Source organism: Taudactylus pleione, unplaced genomic scaffold, assembly GCF_031769625.1.
Source record: "Taudactylus pleione unplaced genomic scaffold, aTauple2 ptg001151l, whole genome shotgun sequence".
Lineage (NCBI taxonomy): Eukaryota > Metazoa > Chordata > Amphibia > Anura > Myobatrachidae > Taudactylus > Taudactylus pleione.
In genome coordinates this window covers 39,368-63,173 of record NW_028285552.1, presented here as the reverse complement: position 1 = coordinate 63,173, position 23,806 = coordinate 39,368, and the positions used below count along the sequence as shown (strand labels likewise).

Genomic DNA, 23,806 nt, shown 5'->3' with positions numbered 1-23,806 from the left:
TATGGTTCTCTTTCGTCTGACCCCACTGTTTTGTTCAAAAAAGAATTGGATACTATTCTGGCTGATGCTTTGTCCATGAGATTAATTTCTGAAACAGTGTATAATTCATTAAGTGTTGAACATCCGGTTGTTTCGGTGTTCTACACGATCCCTAAAGTACATAGAAATGCACAGAGTCCCCCGAGCAGACCTATTATCTCTGCCCGTGGGTCTCTGTGCCAACCTATTTCCATCTTTTTAGATGTATTTTTACAACCTTGTATTCAAAACCTTAAGTCTTATTTAAGAGATGCTTCAGCTCTGTTGCTTAAGTTATCATCGATTGCACAGTTACCAGATAATTGTTTCTTGTGTAGTATAGACGTCGCAAGCCTTTACATATGCATTCCACATGGTGAAGGTCTTGCTGCGGTCAAACAACTGATCACTAACAATGCATTATACAGTATGAGGGTCCAAGTGTTTGTTTTTGAGTTTATTAGAGTTTACTCTCCTACACAACTACTTCTTGTATGAAGGGTATTTCTTTGTTCAGTTGGCTGGGTGTGCGTTGGAGTCCTGTGTGGCCCCATCGTACGCTAATGCTTACATGCATAAGGTGGAGCAGCAGCTGTTTTTCACTGATCCCAGTGTTACTCAGCATTTGTTTCTCTACCTTCGATATATTGACGATATTCTCAATTTTTGGACTGGGACAGAACAAATGTTTGATGATTTGATTCTGGCACATAATTCTTCTGATGTAGCTGCAAAATTGACGTATAATCTTAATCTTCATGAGGTAACTTTTCTTGATGTCAGGATCAAATCTGTTTCCGGTCAATTAAAGACATCATTATATGTCAAACCTACATATCACAATACTATTCTTCGTCACAATAGTTTTCATCCAATTTCTACCTCACATAGCTTGCCATACTCACAGATGCTCCGAGTTTGCAGATTCACCAGTGAGAGTGGTGAATTACATCAGCAACTGGATGTGATGGTAAATAAATTTATTGATAGAGGTTATCATCTTAATGAGCTACTTCAGGCCAAAAATAAACCTTTGATTATTAGCCGTAAAGAGCTATTGCACCCTTGTTCTAAAATTTCTGATCAGAATGTGATCACATGGGTCAATAGATATAGTACTAGTAGTAGGTTCAGTAATAAAAAAGTTAAACAATTGTGGCCTTTGATCCAATCGGATCCTGAATTACCTTTTTTGACAAACACTAGAATTCGCCCGTGTTACACTAGGGGCCGTAATTTGAAGGATTTTCTAGTAAAAACTGATATCACTGGATTCTCCAGGGACACTTCCACGCATTTTTTGCAACGAAAACACGGTTACTTTAAATGCACGGGATGTTTAACCTGTAGATATATTGTAGCGGGTAATAGTTTCTTGCACCCATATTCTGGCAAGAGATTTAAGATTTACCATACATTAACTTGTAGTTCCAGATTTGTTGTGTATCTTCTGTCTTGCCCATGTGGGTTACACTACGTGGGCAAGACAGAGAGGCAATTCAAAGAGCGCATGGCTCAACACCGTTCCGCTATTAGGGCGGCAATTACAACTGGCTCTAGTGAGCAACCTGTGGCTCGTCATTTTGCCCAGGTGAAGCATGGGGTAGCTATGATAAGGTACCGCATTATAGATCATGTCCCGTTGTCGTTACGTGGAGGCAATAGATCTAAGCGTCTTTTGCAATTTGAATGCAGATGGATTTTCCTGCTAGATACGGTTGTCCCCAGGGAACTAAATGAATCACTTGGATTAAGCTGTTTTCTCTAACTATGTAGTAAGTTGTTTCTGATTTAGTCTATGGCCATCCTGGGGTGACATTTGTTACAAGATATATCTGGTTAAAGTAGGGCGATAATTTATTATTATTTTTGTTTCGTTGACAGCTTTAACTTTGTAACAACAATTGTTTGATATTATAGGGGTTACTATGCTGTAAATTTGATGCCTTATTGGCTTTAGAATTATTTATTATTGGATTCTCCTTGATAACTCCCTTTCTGATATAATATGTTATTTATTTCAGTGCACAGTGGGACTGATATAGCGCTATGTTGTTTTTATTCATGTTTTTATGTCTTTTTACATGGCTGGTGCTGCTGTCTCTTCACCCTGGTATCCGTGAGTTTATCGGTTGCCATGGTTGCAGTTTACAGCAACACAGGCCGTTGGTGGGGATGCCTGACGCGTCTGACGGAGACGTATGTGGATGCACGTGACCTGCTCACGTTTGTGTCCCTCCGATTCACCGGAAGTGCGCGCGGCGTCCTCAGTCACGGGGAGGTGTTTCTATGATGTCCATTAGGTATTTATTTGTTCCTGTATGCTCTGTATGTTTGTATGTCAGTGTCTTGAGAAAGGAGGCTTGTCCTCCGAAACGTCGATAATTAAAACTGAAGCTTTATCTGCATTTCAAGTCTCTGAGTGCCGCCTTCTTGGACTTGTATTTGGGACACCCTGTTGGCACCCTATGGGAAGGCACCGGAGCAGTTTATGTGGTATGCACAGCTTGTTGAGTGCCGGTCCGTGGATTACTATATATATATATATATATATATATATATATATATATATATATATATATATATAAAATCTAATACACAGTTGAGTCACATTATTATGACTAGCAGCTAATACAAAACATTTTCCAGACCATAACGCTGCCACCACCAGCTTATTTTCTTCCAGCAATGGTTACAGGGTGTTTATTCGCCGATGTTTGCCGTCTGACAGGACAATGTCCATCTGTTCGATGCAGCACAAAATGTGACTCATCGGAGAAGGCAACCACTTTCCAATCAGCGGAGGTTCGTTTCCAATTCCGATACAGACGTGAAATTTGAAGCCTTTTCCTCTGTGCACCTTTGTCAGCATAGGTGCAGTGACCATCCATTTGTTTCAGAGCCCCATATGCAGCAGGGTACGCTGCACCGTGTTGGTTGGCCCTCACGCACCTACTTAGGTGACTATCACCTTTCGCTTTAATGGCAGTGGTGCTCCGCAGTTTCCATGTTGATTATTTGCAATGGTGCCATTTGTCCAGTCACGATACACCTTCACCACAACAGCACGCGAACAGTTCACAAACTGCGCCATTTCAGAAATACTGCCACCCTTGGCCCGAAAGCCAATAGTCATCTTTTTTTATGCAACTTGGATAAATCGCCAATTTTACCCATGACTGCAACGAGTGATATATGTGCAGACAGCCTATCGCACACCTTATCTACCCACCAAGTCAGCGCACAGCACGTGACTTACTTCATGGGCTACGCGCTGCCGACATTAAATGAAGGAGGTGGTCATAATAATGTGACTTGACTATGTATGTACGTGTGTGTGTGTGTGTGTGTGTGTGTGTATATATCTTGGTGGTAGCTTTGCATAGGTTGTGCTGTCTTGACAAAGGACCTGCATGGTCCGAAACGTCGACTATGTATTTGGACTTGTGAGTAAACTGATCATCTTTTGTACTGAACGGTGAGTGCCCATCCAGTTTCTTTATTTACAAATTGGTCCAGTGCAGCCTTCTTGCATTAATATAAATATATTTATATATGTAATATAATTTACATTTATATTACGAGGCATTTCAGACAAAGTAACAATTACACATCACAATACAATGCACTGACAAGAACAAAGTAGTTTCCATTATAGAATTATTTATGATAATTTGACCACTAGATGTCACTGCTAACCGATATTTCATTTTATAAAGCAAAGAACGTTCCTGCTTAGTTGCTAATGCAACTGAATGCATTAGTGTAGAACTAGAAATACATAGATGCATGTATGCAATTTAACCTTTAAATCAACTTTGGCTACAACATTTCCAGTAACTAGGGGGGAAGAGGGGGCGCAAAAGAAGCAATTCCTGTTACATTTATATGGATTTTCAATTGCGTTTGTAACAATGACAGGATGCGGCTAACACAATCACCCATGAGCTGCATATGCATAGGCTCATAGCATGGCTATAAATTAAATTATGTACAAAACACAGGGTTTTAGTTTGCAGATTAGATTGCAAGATCCACAGGCTGATGAACATATGCCCAATGGACAGTTGTATTGTAATTCTATAGTATTTCTAGTCCTGTGTGCTGTTAGCTCTGCAGGTATCCTGTCTGTCACAGCATCGTTACCAAGTAACCACTGCTCGTTTCCTCTCCTACTTCTGCCCTTCCTGTTTTCTACAGAAATCTCCCTGTCCTATTCCATCCTGAAACGCTCCACCCTGGGCCCTAATGTCTCTCTGCAGGAGGCGGCGAGGAAGACTCTGTGGTCTCTTGAAAATGATAACAAAGAAACTCTGTTACTTTTTAAGGTATGCCTATACTTTACTGATGTGATATTAGAAATCATTGGCATTAATGAATGTTTTTTGATACCAATATCTATATTTTGAATTCATTATTTTTCAGGATGTTATAAATTACATCTTATTGAACAATATGGTACAAATCCATACGTGTCGACATACATATTTTGCACCCCCCAGGAGATAACCGAGTGAAGGTCCATGTGGGACATGCAGGGGGTGTGGTCACAATTCTTGTCATCATGGAACCCACCCTGTAGTGAATTGCGACTTTATGCAGCTGGTGGTGTGGCTGTATGACATCATCCGCCAAGAATAGTGTTATCCAACCCCATGATCACCCACTTTATGAAGGAGTGGGCAAGACCGAGGTGCTTGACCCACTTTTCCCACAGTCCGAGAGAGCTCCTCAAAATCTATACAACTATATGCAGATCTGTAACCAGTCACATGTCCACTTTTATCCGTCTGTTTGGGTTTTTTGTTAGCAAATTAATTTTTACTTCTTTTTAATTAGAGCAAATGTCAGCTCTCCCAGATTACACATTTGTTTTTTCAGAATGATAAAAGCTATGTCCAGTCTTGGTGTTATGGAGAGAACTAACTTGTGGCAATGGGGAACAGCAGAGGTTCTAGATATACAGTCAGGTGCATAAATATTGGGACATTGACAGAATTTTCATATTTTGGCCTCTATTCACCATCACAATGGCTTTGAAATGAAACAAACAAGATGTGCTTTAACTGCAGACTTTCAGATTTAATTTGAGGGTAATTGCATCCAAATCAGGTGAACGGTGTAGGAATTACAACGGTTTCTATATGTGCCTCCCACTTTTTAAGGGGCCAAAAGTAATGGGACTAGCAACTCAAAAGTGATTTCATGGACAGATGTGGGCTATTCCCTCGTTATGTCATTATCAATTAAGCATGTAAAAGGTCTGGAGTTGATTCTAGGTGTGACATTTGTATTTGGAATCAGTTGCTGTCGACTCTCAATATGAGATCCAAAGAGCTGTGACTATCAGTGAAGCAAGCCATTATTAGGCTGAAAAATCAAAACAAACCCATCAGAGAGATAGCAAAAACATTAGGTGTGGCCAAATCAACTGTTTGGAACATTCTTAAAAAGACAGAACGCATCGGAGAGCTCAGCAACACCAAAAGACCCGGAAGACCACTGAAAACAACTGTGGTGGATGACAGAAGAATTATTTCCCTGGTGAAGAAAAACCCCTTCACAATAGTTGACCAAATCAAGAACACTCTCCAGGAGGTAGGTGTATATGTGTCAAAGTCAACAATCAAGAGAAGACTTCACAAGAGTGAATATAGACGGTTCACCACATGATGTAAACCATTGGTGAGCCACAGAAACAGGAAGACCAGATTAGAGTTTGCCAAACAGTTCTGGAACAACAACCTATGGACAGATGAGACAAGGATCAACTTGTACCAGAGTGATGGGAAGAGAAGAGTATGGAGAAGGAAAGGAACTGCTCATGATCCAAAACATACCACCTCATCAGTGAAGCATGGTGGTGGTAGTGTCATGGCATGGGCATGTATGGCTGCCAATGGAACTGGTTCCCTTGTTTTTATTGATGATGTGACTGCTGACAAAAGCAGCAGAATGAATTCTGAAGTGTTTCGGGCAATATTATATTCTCATATTCAGTCAAATGCTTCAGAACTCATTGGACAGTGCTTCGCAGTGCAGATGGACAATGACCCGAAGCATACTGCAAAAGTAACCAAAGAGTTTTTAAGGCTAAAAAGTGGAATGTTATGCAATGGCCAAGTCAATACCCTGACCTGAATCCGATTGAGCATTTCACTTGATGGAAGACAAAACTGAAGGGAAAATGCCCAAGAACAAGCAGGAACTGAAGACATTTGCAGTAGAGGCCTGGCAGAGCATCACCAGGGATGAAACCCAGCGTCTGGTGATGTGTATGCGTTCCAGACTTCAGGCTGTAATTGCCTGCAAAGGATTTGCAACAAAGTATTATAAAGTGAAAGTTAGATTAAGGATTGTTTAGTTTGTCCCATTACTTTTGGCCCCTTAAAAAGTGGGAGGCACATATAGAAATCGTTGTAATTCCTACACCGTTCACCTGATTTGGATGTAATTACCCTCAAATTAAATCTGAAAGTCTGCAGTTAAAGCACATCATGTTTGTTTCATTTTAAAGCCATTGTGGTGGTGAATAGAGGCCAAAATATTACAATTCTGTCAATGTCCCAATATTTATGCACCGGACTGTATTTTATACCTCCAACTGTCCTTATTTAGGGTGGATTGTCCTGCTATCCTTATAGTAATCACGTATGTCCTAACCCATGAGAAATTGGGAGGTGTATCACGTTACACAATGGTTGTGGCTATGCACACCTGCCTTAGATGTGACTGCTTTTTCAAGGGAGTTTTTAGAGGGAATGGGTATGAAATTCCTGTCAGCGGCAGGCCGACATCAGCAGAGTTCCGAGCAGCGGAAGCCCGACAGCGCTGGAAATCCCGATCGTGGATAGGTGAGTATCTACTAACCTAACCTAACCCCCCTAACTCTAACCCTCCTTAGGGGTGCCTAACCCTAACTTCCCCCCCAAGTGCCTAACCCTAATCCCCCCTCTAAGTGCCTAACCCTAACCACCCCCTTCCCCGCTGCTTGAACCTATGTCCCCCGGGGGGGTGCCTAACCCTAAGTCCCCCCCGGGGGTGCCTAACCCTAACCCTCCCTCCCCCTAGCCTAACCCTAACCCTCCCGGGGGGGTGCCTAACCCTAAGTCCCCCCCCGGGAGCCCTAAACCTAACCCTCCCCCCCCGCGGCTGTCCGCTCGCGGCGCCCGGCATCTCTACGATCGGGATGCCGGGCACTGGTCTCCCGGCGTCGGGGAAATGCGGGCGTCTACATCTAGACGCCCGGCATTTCACCCTTGCCGGGATATGACAGTCGGGAAGCCGGCTGCCGGTATTTAGGCAGTCGGCTTCCCGATTGCTTCCCTTTTAGAGAGCAGGGGCCAAATCTAACAAGGTGAGAGTTTAGAAAATGTGAGAGTTTAGCAGTAAACTCTCACACTATTACATTGGTCGAGTTGTATTTTCAAAATGGGAAAGCATGAGAGGTTAAATCATGACAGGTTTTTGTGTCTGAAAAACATGTGAGTTTTCATGTTCTCGGACATTGGCCGAGTTTAAAGAGTATGAAAGTTTACTCTCACAATTTTTGAACTCTCATCCTATTACATTTGGCCCAAGGTGTGGGGATATTGGGCTGTTCTAGCATTTCTGAAGTGCAAGCTATACTGGTAGAGCATACTAGCTTGCTTTCCCCAGAATGTGCGGGAGACTCACAAATTTCCAGCAAGCGTAGTCCAATCTTCCAGGTCCCCAGGTAAGTAAGCAGGGCCATGATTATGCATTGTGTTCGTGATGAGGCGAATTGTGCAATCAAATCCCTTTGACCTCTCCTAGCAGAGGGCTAACCGTAAGAGATGGCAGGAGTGTTGTTCTTCATTTTTGTGGTTTGCATATGTATATAGAGATGGCAGCACTGAGTGTGAAAATGAGAAGTAACATAGTAATCAATTTTTAGAGAACTTTCTTTAATGCAGGGGGATAGATCAAAGGAAAATGAGGACTGCTTATGCAATCCATTGCCATAGGTATGGGATGCGCACAGATAAGACTTAGGCCCTGATTCAGACCCACTCGCAAGCGGCTGTCCACTCGCAAGTGGGTCGATGGTCTGCATTGAGCATGCGCACGACGGAGGGAGCTCCGTCGTGCGCATGCGCCAGACGCGACGAGCGAAGGAAAGTCCTTCGCTCGTTGTGTCTGATCAAAGGGGGCGTGCTGTCGATGTTGATTGACAGCACGCCCCCTTTGGTGGGCGTGCCTCCCGTCAGAAGCCGTCCCACTGACATCACTAGTGATGTCAGTGGGAGTGATTTTGGCTCTGATAGAGCCAAAATCACTCCGGGCCTTGCGGTTGAAAACCTCAACCGCAGGCTCCGGCTCGCAGTTTCGATGGTCGCGATGGTCACGACCATCGCGGCCATCAAACTGCACGCTCGTATAGGCTGTGGGTGGTGACCCACAGCTATACGAGCATCCAGGGGGACGCTCCATAGTTATGGAGGACGGCCCTCATTCAGAGCGTACGGCTCTGAATGAGGGCCTTAGTTATTTCTAACCAGCCGTGAGATTTGGCACATTTATGCATATTGTAGGAATGAACTTTAGTATTCACCTAATACACAAATGAATAAAGGGTCCAAAAAGATTAAGGATTTTTTTTGAGCCTGCAATTTGTAAAATGACTCAAAAAGGTTCTATTTTTATTAATATAATTCAGCTTTATTTTTTTATTTCACATTTTTAGGACCTTCAACAACATTAGAACACATTTTTTTATGAGCATTTGGTTATATACAACACACAGGATGGGATGTACTAAAGGGGAAAATGCGGTAAATCCCCCGAAAATGCAGTCCTGATGGGTAAGGCCATCTTTAGGTGGCGTTACTCAATAGAAGCCTATGGGCTTCTTTTCGGGACACTCCGTCTGAGAGGGAGCCAATCAGATGCCTCCCATCACCCCCTGCGGCCCGCGTCCTACTGTGCATGTACAGAAGGACGCCAGAAGGACTTCTGGGTGTTAAAACTGGAAGCCCCTCTGTCCGGGGGCATCGCAAAGGACAACTCTTATCGGGAGAGCTGTCTTTTGCGATGTTCTAGGTACATACCGCGGTAATCAACCGTAGTGTGTACCCGATGAGAGGCGGGCTAAACCGCATCGTGGATGCGTTGCTTAGTAAATCCGGCCCACAGCGGATACCTGTATGACATAGGAAGAATCCGGTCTCTGAGAATCAGAAGCATCTGAAGATGGTGTTTGTTCTTGCAAGCAAACTCTGAAAACTTTACATTTTGGGATTTTGCTGAATATTAGGCAGTTCTATCAGACCCCTGATAATAAATGACCCGTTACATAGAATATGCGAAAACTAGCGTTTCTGCATGTGTAAAGGGCCATTTAAGTGATGATGAATAGGCCCCTTGGATAGCGATAAAGTGGAGGTTGCCTAAAGCGTCCAATCAGTTTCTGTTAGTTACAGTACATAGCGAAGTCTTTTAAATAACTGTTTGAAGCGGATTGGTTGCTTTGGGCAGTTACTCCACTTTAAGGCTTGATACATCTCCCCTATTATGTAAAAAAAAATGCTAATAACTCATGTATATGAATAGAATGAATGAAGAAAAAACAAATGCATGGAAGAATTAAGCACTCTCCATGGTAATTGCAGCCTATTATATTGGTTGTGTCTCCCATATCCAAATATTCCGAAATACGGAATTATTTTGGCATGACTGAGATAATGAAACCTTTGATTTTTGATTGGTTCAATGTACACAAACTTGTCTAAGGCACAAATTATTAAAGATATTGTATAAAATTACCTTCAGGCTGTGTGTATAAGGTGTATATGAAACATAAATGAATTTAATTTCTGTACACAAACTTTATTTGAGCCACAAAATTATTGAAAATATTGTATAAAATTACCTGCAGGCTGCTTATATAAGGTGTATATAACACATAAATGCATTCAATGTGTATATTGGGGTCCCATTCCTAAGATATTTAATTAAGATATGCAAATTATCCAAAATACGGAATATTTCGTTATCCAAAATACCCCTGGTCCCAAGCATTTTGCATATTGGAGACTCAACCTGTATAACAAAAGGATTCTCCAGTATGATGCATTCAGCAGCAAGGGACATATTTATCAATTATTGGGTTTTAGACCCGATAATTGTAATTTCCTATCGATGATATTCACAGCAATAAGAAATTAAATTCCGCCAAATGTATCAATATTCACCTGAAGGGACAGGGGCTCTGAAAGGTGCCCGTCCTTGCAATGTGCTCGTATGAAGTGATCACACATGTGCGGCGGCCATTGTTGGGGAGGGTTCCAGAAGAACCCTCTTCCTGTGACTGCTTCGTAGCCCCCATATAAACCTATGAGGGCTGTGGTTGCTGGTAGAAATCGAGGGACCACAGCAGATATGAAGATATCTGCTGTGGTCCCTTAATGGTACATTTGCGAGATACTTTAATATTTGTGGATATCCTCCAAAAACGTCTGTTTTTAGGTAATATCCCGCAAATATTTGATAAATAGGCCCCTAAAAGTGAAGTCAATTAACCTCAAATCGCCAAAAGATCTATCATCTTTTATAAGGCAACACTAGGGTTCCATAGCATCGAACAAGGGGATACAATTGATAACAGGATACATAAGTACACACTCAGACAGTATTTAAATTAACATAGATGCATAATTGTAGTGGGCAATTATTTTATTTACTGTTGTAGAGAAGACAAAGGGAAGGGCTTACAATTTATTGGAGATATGGGTGGAGACCAAAGCCGTAACTAGACTTTTTGGTGCCCTGTGCCAGAGAGAGCATTGGCGCCCACCCTCTACTTCCATTTTTTAAATAAGGACATAAGATAGTGCACCTGAAAAAGGGCCATGGCCTCATGGGGAAGGGCCAGGGAAGAGATAGGGGAGGCCAGGAGTTGCTGGGTATAAAAGAAGATGAAGCTACAAGTGAGAATGAAAATAAACAGGAAAATTGACAGGCCGAAACAGCGCCCCCTGCCCTGCGGTGCCCTGTGCCTTGGCACTGGTCGCACTACCCTAGTTACAACCCTGGTGGAGACAATAGAAGAAGAGGACAGAGGCTGCAGAGTTTTAAGGGGACACCTGAAGGCTGGGGCAATGGATAAAAGCCTAATAGAGTGAGGGATGGCATTCTAAATGTTAGTAGCGGGCCGAGAGAGATAATGAATGGAACAGATGAAGTGAGGCGACAATCATCAGCAGTGCACAGAAGGCAGTAGGGAGTATATGAGAAAATGAGCCTGGTGATGAATGGAAGATCGGGGAGACTGAGAGCTTTGTAGGTGAGAGAGAGGAGTTTACATTTCATTCTGAATGGTATAGGGAGCCAATGGAGTGACTGGCAGAGAGGGGCAGCAGAAGTATGGCACCAAGCAACAAAAATGAGGTGGGCAGTAGAGTCAGGATAGACTGGGGAGGGACGAGGAGGAAGATAGAGGTCAGAGAACAGATTACAGTAATTAAGGTGGGAAATGATGAGGGCATGAAGGAGCGGTTTAGAAGCTGACAGGTTGAGATAGGGTCTGATCAATGGTAGTCATTGCTTTCTAGAGAGATGTTAAAATATGTCATTCAGAGTTGCTAATTGAGCAGAATCAAAAGTATAAAAAGTTTTTTTTTTTTTAAATAAATCTGCACAAGTCTATGGGGGATTCAATTAAGCGTGAGCTTCCACAATGTGTGATTGTGCGCACTTCAGGATATTACTTCAGTAAAGTTTATGTAAGGGGCTGATTTATCCATAATAACATGTGCAGTGCTATCTGGGCACGATATTCGCGCCCAAAATTGTATTGCAATATGTGATAATACTGCCCGAATGTATCACTGTTCACCCGCAGGGACAGGGACTCTGAAAGGAGCCTGTCCCTGGAATGTGCTTAGAGAAAAGTGACCACATCACTTTTTTTCGTGACTCCTGCGCATGCGCGGTCTACTGATCACCAGGCTTGCCTACCCTCCCGATTTCTAGCTCGCCCTCCCGCTCCCTCCGCAAATCCTACTGTTACTCCCGGTTTCCCACTGCCCCCCCCTTCCCCGCTAAGAAAAAATACCAGAATGCGCAAGTCCGCAGATGTAGGGGGGCGGGGCTTGCGTTGGAGATGCCGGCGCCGTGGGGTTATGGGTAGCTCTGGCCGCCGAACACTGCACAGTGTTTGCCTGTTTGTATCTGTGTGACTGTCGGGCGGCATCAGCGGGTACGCAGCAGGTGCGTCATCAGATTAGCGATGGACACGGCGGACAAGGTGTCAGTGGTGGCGTCTTCACCCCCACGCACGGCGGCCCTGTTAAGGTGGATTGTTGGATGGTAGGAGCACAGTATACAGTGTGTAGCTGTGTGTGTGTATGTTTTTATTAGCTGACACTTGTTGGATGGAAGGAGCACAGTGGCCCTGATTCAGAGCCGGACGCTCTGACAGAGCGCTCGCTCTGAATCAGGGCATCTGTTTTTTTTTTTTTATAGAGCGGCCTCCTGGCCGCTCGCATTGCTGTGGGTTGCCACCCACAGCTAATGCGAGCGGCCAGGAAGATGGGCGCGATGGTCAAGACCATCGCGACCATCGGGCTTGCGACGAGGCCCTTGTGGTAGGGTCTCGTGGCCGCAAGCCCCAGAGAGCTTTCGGCTCAAACAGAGCCGAAAGCTCTCCCACTGACATCACTTGTGATGTCAGTGGGGCCGCCCCCAAATGGTAGGCGTTCTCATGGGAACACCTCTGTCTGGGCAGCCACCACCCCATCCCGTCCACCAAAGGGGGCGTGCTGTCACTCAACATCAACAGCATGCCCCCTTTGGTGCGAGACACTGCACTCAATGGAGGCCGCATGCATGCGCGCGGCATCCATTCCTCTTCTCTGGGACCAGCACCACCACACTGTTGCGGTGATGGAGTTACCCAACCTCCAGGACATCCGTGGGACACTTTGCCCCACCGGTGGAACAGCAGGGCAGTGCCTGAAACACGGGACTATCCTGCTGAAATCTGGAATGGTTGGGAGGGGTGCGACCCTGTTCAACCGCACTGGTCAAACATGCCTCGAGCCAGGGCTGTTCAGGTGTCATTGGGGTAAAGGTGTTGCTGGAGTCTGAATGAACTAATTAGATCACCAAGAGAATGAATGAAAGGCAGGAGACTCGAAACAGGTCCCTGTGGATCTCAAGAGATCGTGGGAGTGAAACGGAGAATGTGCTTAAGGAAAAAGATTTGGGGGCCTCCGATGATTTAGTATTGAACTCGCTGTGAGGAATATTTAAGTATCCAACTCGCAGCAGGGGATAGATTACCCTGGAACAATTAATCATTGCTCCGATGCGGGGACAGCTGCTCTGAAAAGCAGCTGTCCCCTCTGTTAGTATCGCAGATACAGATGTAGCTGCGATACTATTTTACCTCCTCCCCATCAACCCGGCTACACACGCGTGACCTGAGGTCACGCATGCGCACAGCCGCTGGGGAGTCCGTGAGAAGGCGGCAGAAGGATCCGCTTGGATCCCTCTCCGCATCCCCGGAACTCCTTCTGAAGATGGCGCTTGTTCTGGGCAGCAAACTCCGAAAACTTTCAGTTTTCAGAGTTTTCTGAATATCAAGGGGTCCTATCGGACCCCTGATGATAAATGGCCTGGTAAGTAAAATATGCTGAAACTAGTGTTTCCGCATGGTTACCGGGCCATTTATCGATGATGAATAGGCCCCTTGGTATGTGCTTGTGTGGATTGCTTTATACTGTAAAATCCAGAACACTGAAATACACTGTCTGTTTAAAAAGACAATGGTGACATACCTTTAGCTACTTAGGAATTTCCTCCTTACCCCCAGCATTCTCTCTCTGCATCGGTACCACAGCAACGTATGCAGCAGAGGCACTCATTTGTAATATATTGTGTAATACAAAGGTCAACAAGTGTGGGCAACTTTCCAAAAACATTGGCCAGAATACACAGGACAACTGCCAAGCACGTTTCCTATTGAGAAGCTCTTTGAAGTGTATTGTGTGTTAACCAAGGCACTCTTAGCTGTTCAGGTGAATACTGCAGCTCCAATGTCTTTGCATTGATTTGTCTCCAAATCATTATTTATAGATTTGTAGCAGTCTTGTTTTAAACTCGAACAAAGTATTCATAAGATTACTATAATTGGTTTGGATTTCTTAGAAGATATGGAGGGAGATTTATCAAAGCCTGGAGATAGATACAAAGGATAGAGATAAAGTACCAACCAATCGGCTCCTAACTGTCACAGTTAGGAGCTGATTGGTTGGTTTTATATCTACATCCACTTTATAGCTCTCCCAGGATGGATTTTTTTGCACTGTGAGATATAAATTGCAGCTTTCTCACTGGGGTATTTTATTTTTCTGCCTTTTGGAGAAAAAGCTTGAAAATCATGAATTAATGATTTTATAAAACCCCTTTATATTCATGTACAGTTTAGAAATAGTTACTGCATTCTACTGTTTTTGTTAATGTAATAAACCTCTCTTCAGTCAAACTAAATATCCATGAAAAAACATAAATAGAAATGTACAAACACTGTGCAACAAGCCGAATAATCCTACTGTATATCTGTGTATAGAGGGCCTGATTCAGGATGGATCGCAATTGCAACCAGGTACGCAGATTGGCCGTTGGTGCATACTGCGCATGCAGTGCATGTGCGCAGGTTAGCATTGCGATCGCACTGCGATCACGTACACATATAGAAAGCCATCACAGTGTGAGTGATGGGATGTGAGCGTTTGGGGGTGGTGACGGAGAGTGGTTAGAGAAACGCAGATGCGTCTGTCCGTTTTACATGGGCGTGCACAAATTGTGTGTCGAGACTTGCAATTTCTGAGACAGGTTAGACCTGCTGTAATTCTACGTGAGGGTCTGATGTTACTGTATGTTACCAAAGTATACGCTGGACTGCAAGGTCTTACAGATGTGCAAAGTGGTAGTGGGCGTCTCTATGCTGGCAGACCGGTTGCAAACATTAGAATATTTTTGCAGCAAAACTGTGGTCCTGATTCAGAGCCGCTTGTAATCGGCCACTCGTTCACTCTGAGCGATGTTCGCACAACTGCGCATGCGTATGGGTCGTAATGCGCATGCCCAAACCAGTCATTGCGGTCGGAAATCGTGCGCTCGCAAAACAGCGAGGGGCTGCTAATTTTATTGACAGAATGTATCGTTTGTGGGTGGTAATAGGGGAAGGTGCTTGAAAACGGGGGAGTGGAGATCCGAACGCAGACGTGCCAAACGGTAAAAAGGGCGTTTAATGGGAGTGCATAATTAGTAAAGGAGCGTCTTCGACCACGTCACTTGGTTGTCTTTTAGCCTGAACTACTCACAGTGATTGCGGTAGGAAAAACCTACCACAAGCACTGCGAGCAGTTCAGATGCCTTTCGATGTTCCCGATTAATCTAATAAATACTGGAGATGACGTGTGATGCGAATGGAAAAGGGGCGTCTTTACAAAATAGCGAGCTAATTTTTCGTTCGCTCGCTCAGACATAGAGGCGTCAACAAACCGCAAATAGCGAGCGCTCAATTGGAATAGCCGGACCCTTTTTTGGAATGACCGTCCGCAAATACCGTCCGGCTCTGAATCAGGCCCAGTGTGTATAAACGCAGCTGTGATCGCAATAGCGATCCGTAATGAATCAAGCCCAAAATACCTACAATTACAATTGGAAATCGCTGTTACACCATTTCCGAGTTGTGGCTGTTCATCATGGTGTTCCTGACCAGATCCACTCACATTTTACACCTTACTGTATTACAGGAGCTGTCTGCCCGGTTAGTCTCCATCCAGGCGCAGAATGATGTTTTCATTATCACCTTCAAGACTATAGAGGAAATCTGGAAGTTTACAACTTATCTCTCACTAGGTAATAGGGACAGCAGCTGAGTGTCGTCCTTGTTAGGTATTCTCAGTGTTCCATGTATTATAGCCCGTTAAGTGAACTTTTGTTATTTGGTGACTGGAAGTGTGACAGGGGACGGATCACTGGCTACAAGTCTTTATGCACAGGAAAGGTCTGTATACGTCAGCAATTTAATTCTAGAGCTACACATGCAATTGTTTTGAAAAGTGGCTATTTCCAAACCATCTTCTATGTAATGCAGCAGTAACATAACACATTAGATTGGTATACATTTGTGAAAGGCTGCGATTCATTGTAAACTATTAGTTCAATCAGATTAAACAGCAGTATGCTGTCTCTTTAAGATAATCGCTTTTTACTTCCTCTAAAAGTCGCACATGTCACGCCTCGTTGAAAAAATTTGTTACACATCAATTAAGCTATATAAAGTGTTTTATTACACACTGTCCTGGGAGTAAAGGCTAAGTGTAAGCACCAGCTTTTTTTGCATGAATGTTACACACAATCACAGTGTGCTACAGCTTATTCTGGTCATCTGACTCGCATACAGTTAATCGCATCTATATAACTTTAATTGCATGTCACACAGCCAAAATAGTTTTGAAGAAAAGTACCAAGAAAAACCTAATCTGACTAATCACATACAACATAGTTCTTTCCTTAGGATGCTTTCTGACCTGTTTACTTTTACAGTATGAGGTTTAAGAGTATATTTACTGTTTTCCAGCAATAAATATTATCACAGCTTATTGCAGCAATAAAAAAATATTTTCTCACTGGAATTTATCAATAACATTTGTCCGAGTCAGCTGAGTGATACTAAGCTCCCCGACAATACTTGCTGGCAGCGGTAAGGAGACTCTTAGTAACATATATTTACTAAAGTGCAGGTTTATAGAAGTGGAGATGTTGTCCATAGCAGCCAATCTGATTCTACAGTACTTATCATGTATCTGGCACTTTCTAGAAGATAATAGCTAGAATCTGAATGGTTGCTATGGGCAACATCTCCACTTAATTTCACATAATTTCTTTTTACATTTGATAGCCATGCAAATAACTTGCTATGTCACTTTGTAATGTGCAGTAACCATGGAATGACCCAGGTGAATCATTCCCTGAATGAACGGTTAAGGGAGTTCTCATATTTAAGGGGATGGTGTAGAAGATACAACTAATTGAGAAGTGTGCCATCATTATTACTATGTATACTTTTAAAATACATTTTTGGTTTAAAGACTGAAGGAATAGTTAGAATTTTACAACAAAAATACAGGAGAGGTGTAGAAATGACCAGTGAGGGAATGCACAATGCTAGCAAATGAACAGACAAGTCCAATAAATTAATAATATGACTTAATCAATAAAACATAGTCCATAGATCTAATCTAAGATTGTGTGCACTGAAATTTACGTTTACTGTATTAAATCTAAAAATGTTCATTCACTGGTAGTGTTCATTCACTGGCTGATTCACCCTAATTTCCCTTTGAGTGACACATACCAAATCATATAGATAATGATCATTTCCATTTTAATGCCTGCTTCTCTTCAGTAGTAAAATGATGGCTACATAATTTTAGTGTCTGTTTATCTGGCACCTCTAGGCTTTGTGGCCTGCACTCTGGAACACCTGCTTTTTGATGAGAGGTACTGGCTGAACTCTGCTCTGGTGGAAGACACAGAAATTGAAGTATCTGTAAATCAAGATGAGCTGGCAACACTATATCTTGGTTTGCTGCTGCAGGAGGGTGAGTAACAGCAATTGTAGCAAGGCTGCACAGACTGATTTGCTGCTGCTCCTCTACAATCAGGTCTTTCATGATAGTAGTCCCCCCCCCCCCCCCTCCTGTCCTAAGTGTAAATATGTTTTAAAATTGAGGTGTATTATTTAGTGAGTAGTAGTAGGAACAGTGGCATCCTTCCCGACAGTGTCACTTGGTAAGGGGAGGAACGATGTGCGCCAAAAAGGGGGCGTGGCCCGAACCATCTAGCCTATTATTTGGGGGGGGGGGAGCAGGAGCAGGAGGTCCCTGTGTGGAGTGCTGACCGGGTCCCTCAGTGACGGGAGCCGAGAGCTGCACTTAATTCTACGGTGCAGCACCCGAGTCTGCACCTTGGTGTCACCCTTAGGCGGGTGACACCCTGGTGCGGACCACACCCCCTTTGGGACGCCACTGAGTAGAAATAGACATATTTGTATATATAGTTTGCAAACTGTATAGAATATAAAGTTGATGGAGATAAAGTACCAACCAATCGGCTCCTAACTGTAATTTTTCAAACACAGCCTGTAAAGTGACAGGAGTTGATTGGTTGGTACTTTATCTCCATCCACTGTTTCTCTCTCCAAGGTTTAGTACATAGAACCCATAGTTTGCTCTTCCTGCTGGAGCACAGGGGAGTGTGTCATGTTGAGTGTAAATTGTAATTAATCAGGTTCTCAATCATTCCAGACTGTCATTGTGACTGACACAAAGAAGCATTCCCTCAGGTTACATAGCCTCCATGTTACTTTGCCTCCATGTCTCACATTGCAGTAACCGCACAACTCATTTCTATATAATCTTGTGGACTTTAGGGTGCTTCTATGCAAGAGCAGTGATACATGATGCTGGTGCACAGGCGGATGATGGGAAACCAGAATTCCTAGCTGTGTCCGTCAATGATGTGGTTTATGTGAAAGATATTGGTGATGAATCTTCATGGGAAGGCCAGTCGCTGAGTACGGGAGAGCGTGGCTTATTGTCCATTATAGCAGTGGAGCCACTACCTCATCCATTCTACCAGTAAGTGTTCATTGAGGTGCGATCTTTTCATATTCGGACACTACGAGTACAAAAAAAAAAGACTGTCATGTCACCATTGTGTTACTTTTCTTAAACCTTTAGTATGAAGCAATATTGCTATAGGTCACAAGTACTGGGTTCTGAGAGATTTGAAAGGGACAATATTTATATATGGGGAAGCAGAGCTGTAACTAGAATTTTTGGTGCCCTGTGCCAGAGAGAGTTTTGGCGCCCCTCCCCCATTTTTTAAATAGGGATATAAGATAGTGCACCTGAAAAAGGGCCATGGCCTCATGGGGAAGGTCCAGGGAAGAGATAGGGGAGGCCAGGAGATGCAGGGGATAAAAGAAGAGGACGCTACAAGTGAGAATGATAAGAAACAGGAAAATTGACAGGCCCAAACAGCGCCCCCTGCCCTGCGGTGCCCTGTGCCATGGCACTGGTCGCACTACCCTAGTTACGGCCCTGTGGGGAAGGCAACACAGGACAGGCTAGCCATAGCTTTGGTCTAGTAGTATGCAGTCTTCTGCTGAGATGTCACCCCCAACCTTTCTCAAGTGTCCTGAAGCTTTATTGCCAAACACTGTGATCAGGCTGGGAAGATGGTGGTCTCTGACAAGGTATTGCAGAATATGTGCACCTCCTATGTAGTCATAAAACCACTTTAATGTCAAGGAAAATACTTTCTGATAAAATGAAAACATTTTGAGAAAACGTGAGATCCAATTGTGTGCAGTCATTTAGTGAACGTAAATGGAGAAAAAAAAAAAAGTAAAAATAGGGGAAATAAAGGATTTCTGTCTCATGTAGACTACAATGGAAAGGAGATATACATGTTTGTCTCTAACAAGTGTAATTATTACCATTGCTGGCCAAACACGTGAAGGATTAGTTGGTTAATATAACTTTTGGAATTCAATTCACGGACCCTATGCAATGTGAACCTTCTCACATTCAAATGATCAAAATACAATTGGACAAGTCATATCATATGAATGATAATCAGGTTGGCTGAAGATAGCCAGTGGCTAACTGTATTGGGCTCTGTCACAGGTATTTCATAACACTACGAGTGATGTAATAGGGTGTGACCACATATTATTTTAAACACCCTCTGCATTCGCCAAATGACAAAATTAATGTTATTTAAGATACTTCCAGCTGTGCTATGTATTAAAAACAAGGAAAGTTTATTGCACTTATTGCAATACATGTTAAACCAACTCATTCCAAAGTTTTCCCCTTATGGTAAATCCTGCACTAAATATGATCATAAATGGTATCTCTGTATTTTCATGATATTTATTATGTTTTCAGCTGCAGACAGCAATTACTAATAACAGTAATAGCATCTATCAGACACCTAGGGAATCACATGACACAAGTTGTATAGAGAGGGGAGCCACAATAAAGGTTTGCTCACATGACCCATATTTCCCAAAACTATACAGCTGTGTGTTTCTGTGGAGTTAGACCGTGCATGTCACCTCCTATTATTACATACACATAGTGGTGATTAGAGATTAATTATTACATATTAGATTAAATAATTAAGAGACCTATTTAATTAGGAAATCATCTTTAATTTACAACTTATTGGTCCATTTATAGTAACACTAAGGTAAATCTTAACTGGTAAATCTGTAGTAAAGAAGAGAGGGACATTTTATAGTGTAAACCAGTCTTATTAATAACTGCTTCTTTATTAAATCCAAGACTGACTAACCAAAAATAGTACAAACTTGCTTATCCAATTGGGAAATTGGAGGTTGGTTTTCTTTCTTGGAGACTTCTTAATTTGATTCATATTTTTGGACATTCCCAGAAAACATATTTTACTAATGTAATGTTAAATTAAAATTTTAACAGTGACTGTTTTTGGTCAGAAAGTCCTCCTTACTTACCTCTCCTTCACATCTATCTGTCCTTGGACTATTACTAAACCATCTAATGACCATGGTCTGAAAACCATGGTGTAGGTAAAAGAAAAATAAAGTGCACTATTCCTTTGTAAAGCCAAAAAAACGGTGTACTACAATAATGCTTAAATGAAGCATCACCAATGTTGCTCCAATGCTCCCTATACTCTTACCTACTGACAGTAGTCAGCGCTCGCATTTGCAGTCCGCATAGTCCATTGCCTCACTTGCATTTGCCTGGATGAATGTCAGTATGTAGAGCAGGGAGCAATTCCAGGCACAGCTGGTATGGGATTATTGGATTTAGGAGCTCATTCAGACCCGCTCGCAAGTTGCGGTTGCTCGCTGGCAAAAAGGGGCCTTAAATTTATATGAAGTGCTCGCAGTGCGACGCGTAAGGACGCCCACTATGTTTGAGCGAGCTACAGCAAAGTGCGCTCGCAAGTGTATATAGACACTCCCTTGCCACTCTCAACACACATCATCTCCGGGAAATGTAGGATTAATCGGGAACATTGAGAGCCATCGGAGCTGCTCGCAGCCCTTGAGGTTGCCTTAACCCGCCGCAAGCACTGCGATCAGTGTGGGCTGAAATACATGCAGTTGACATGACCAGTGACGCTACTTTACTAATTTTTTTCGCCATTTAAACAGTGTTTTGGCGGCCTGATATGCCTGCGCCCGCAGCACCACTCCCCCGTTTACAAGCACCTTCCCCAGTTACCACCCACAAACGGCACTATCTGTCACTCAAAGTAGAGACCTGAGAGTGGCTTACGAGCAACCAAAAACAGATTGCAAAGACTAGCTTGCGCACGCGCACTGCGAATTATAGGAATGCGCAGACGGGTGAAAATCGCTCAGAGCGAGCGAGCACAACTTAGCGACCGGGTCTGAATCAGGTCCTTAGTGCGTGTTAGTTAACCCATATCCCCATTTTATGCTTTCACTTGCTAAAAATGCTAGTAATGGCATAGGTTGTTACGCCAATATTTTTGTCCTTTTATTTAATTCATTATTTAAACAAAATAGAACATTCTGCAGCAGTAGCTGCTACAAGCTACAGTTAAACAGACCATTTGATGCACCACCATAGTTCCTGTTGTCTTTGTGCGTACAGTACCATTCTGTGATTTACACAAGATAGTGAATAGTAGAGTCCAATAGAAAGAAATATTGGAGCACTCCAGCCGCATAGACTTAAATAGGAGCTATGGTTTATTTGTAGTGCTCAGTAACAGTACAGCCATACTCACAGATACACTTCTGGGTAGCGAAGTTGGAGCAGAGTATACAGGGGACCAGCCGGTCATGTATGTAGGTAGTTAGCGTCAGGAGGATATTGCAGATGTGTACCACCGTTGTGCAACTTGCACTCAAAGGACAATGAGTAAAGACAAGATGACATCACGCATGCTCAGATTAAGTTACGCTGGCCATCTTAGGTATGGGCAAATGCTTCAGATGTGATGCAATATGGAGGGAAGCGCAGTAACGCACCCTGTATTCCTATAGTCTTTTCATCTACTCCCTTCTACAGTATATTTGTGTGCTATAAACCCCTTGCAACCATCCATCTGTACTACTCAAGATCACATCTCCCGCTAAAGTGTATTTACCCAGCGATAGAACTTAAAACAGACAGTATACACAATCGCTTTCCTGCGAGTACATAAAAAAAAATAAAACATTTTCAGGTTAACTATTTAATAATAAATTTCCATTTAAAATATGTTGCAAAATCCGTCAGTATTTAATGTATTTATTCAAGTATCCATAGTATATTGAAACCTTTACAGTTTATAAATCCATCAGATTCAATATACTGATTGCCATATTATTTGACACTATATTCAGAGGTGCTCATTATTACTGAATTATTAGAGTTGTTTCCTGGCAAAGACTGAAAGCGAATTACATTTTGTATATTTATTTTCTTAGATGGTTTCTGAAAACGTATCCAATCCCCTGTAACGTGACAGAGCAGAACTGCCGGAACATTACATCTCAGCCCATAGGTAACATCGCTTTCTGTACCACACACAGACCTGCTATTGTTATCCATGTGTATATCAATTACAAGCAGCACAATTTCCCTTTGTACTGCAGTGCAATGAATAAAGAGTATTTGTATTAGAGAATATATTATTACACTTCAGAATCAAAACAGTGGTTAATAATAACCTTTTTGTTCTGATATATCTGTTCTGCTGTCTTAGGGGATGTTTCTGTGCATGGGCACAAATGACTGGTTTTAGCATACAGTGCATATATCTCTCCATAGCTTAGTACATAGACCCCTAAGTATCCTACTGTACTCCAACATTCTCCACAACCACCTCCCCCTTGGGGGTTGCTGGTGCACTTTACCGGAGATTACACTCACCAGCTGTATAGTGGGGGCCTCTGCCCCTGGGTCTGAATTCTCTTCTCGGGACCGTGGATCAACAGGCACTCCATTATATTTCTAGTGTTACATGGAGTCAGCAATGTATCCCTTTTAAGTTTATTTCCTGTTTCATATGTGTACTGTAAAATGCATTGGGATCTTACTGTTCCCTGTACTGCACAATACCTCAGTTACGGTAACTCACTGCGCACATTATACTAGACATAATAGTATGCTGAGGCATTTACATCGCAAGTTACATGCAGGTCTGCACCAGTAGCATACAGTCTGCGCCCAGTTTATGTCAGGTATACAGTATGTTGTGTATATACTTACATCCATGTTTTACAATGTTTATGATATATGTATTCACTAATCGCTTTCAATAAAACTATAAAAAAACAAACAAAAAAACCTCAAAAAAACAACAGCAGTATCTAGTACAACGCTCCATCTCATGGATGAAAAACTCATTGCAAAAACTCACACAGCAAAGCATAATATATTTATGAGCAATGGAGGTCTCTTCAGAGATGAATTTGGAATCAGCAGCAGTTAGGTAGTATTGCATCTCAGGCCACCACAAATGACACTGCTTGGCCAGGTGTATATGCATCTGTGTGTGTTCTACTGCACAAGAACTAGGGGTGTGCACCGGCCACTTTTCGTGTTTTGGTTTTGGATCTGGATCTTTCTTCGTGTTTTGGATCTGGATTTTTTTTGCCAAACCCACCCTTCCGTGTTTTGGGTTCTGGGTTTTGTGTTTTGGATCTGTATTTTTTTTTTAAAAAGCATAAAAACAG

General features: G+C 42.8%; 1 protein-coding gene across 3 annotated transcripts in view; it reads left to right on the top strand.

The window, feature by feature from the left end:
- SH3TC2 (SH3 domain and tetratricopeptide repeats 2) overlaps positions 1 to 23,806 on the top strand; it is a 79,913-nt gene that overhangs the window by 33,265 nt on the left and 22,842 nt on the right. For all 3 annotated transcript variants that reach the window (XM_088462124.1, XM_088462125.1, XM_088462123.1), the window contains exons 4-8: positions 4,219 to 4,346; positions 15,804 to 15,909; positions 17,514 to 17,657; positions 18,488 to 18,695; positions 22,556 to 22,632. In XM_088462124.1, the coding sequence (XP_088318250.1) occupies positions 4,219 to 4,346; positions 15,804 to 15,909; positions 17,514 to 17,657; positions 18,488 to 18,695; positions 22,556 to 22,632 (663 nt within the window). The remainder of the gene's footprint in view (positions 1 to 4,218; positions 4,347 to 15,803; positions 15,910 to 17,513; positions 17,658 to 18,487; positions 18,696 to 22,555; positions 22,633 to 23,806) is intronic.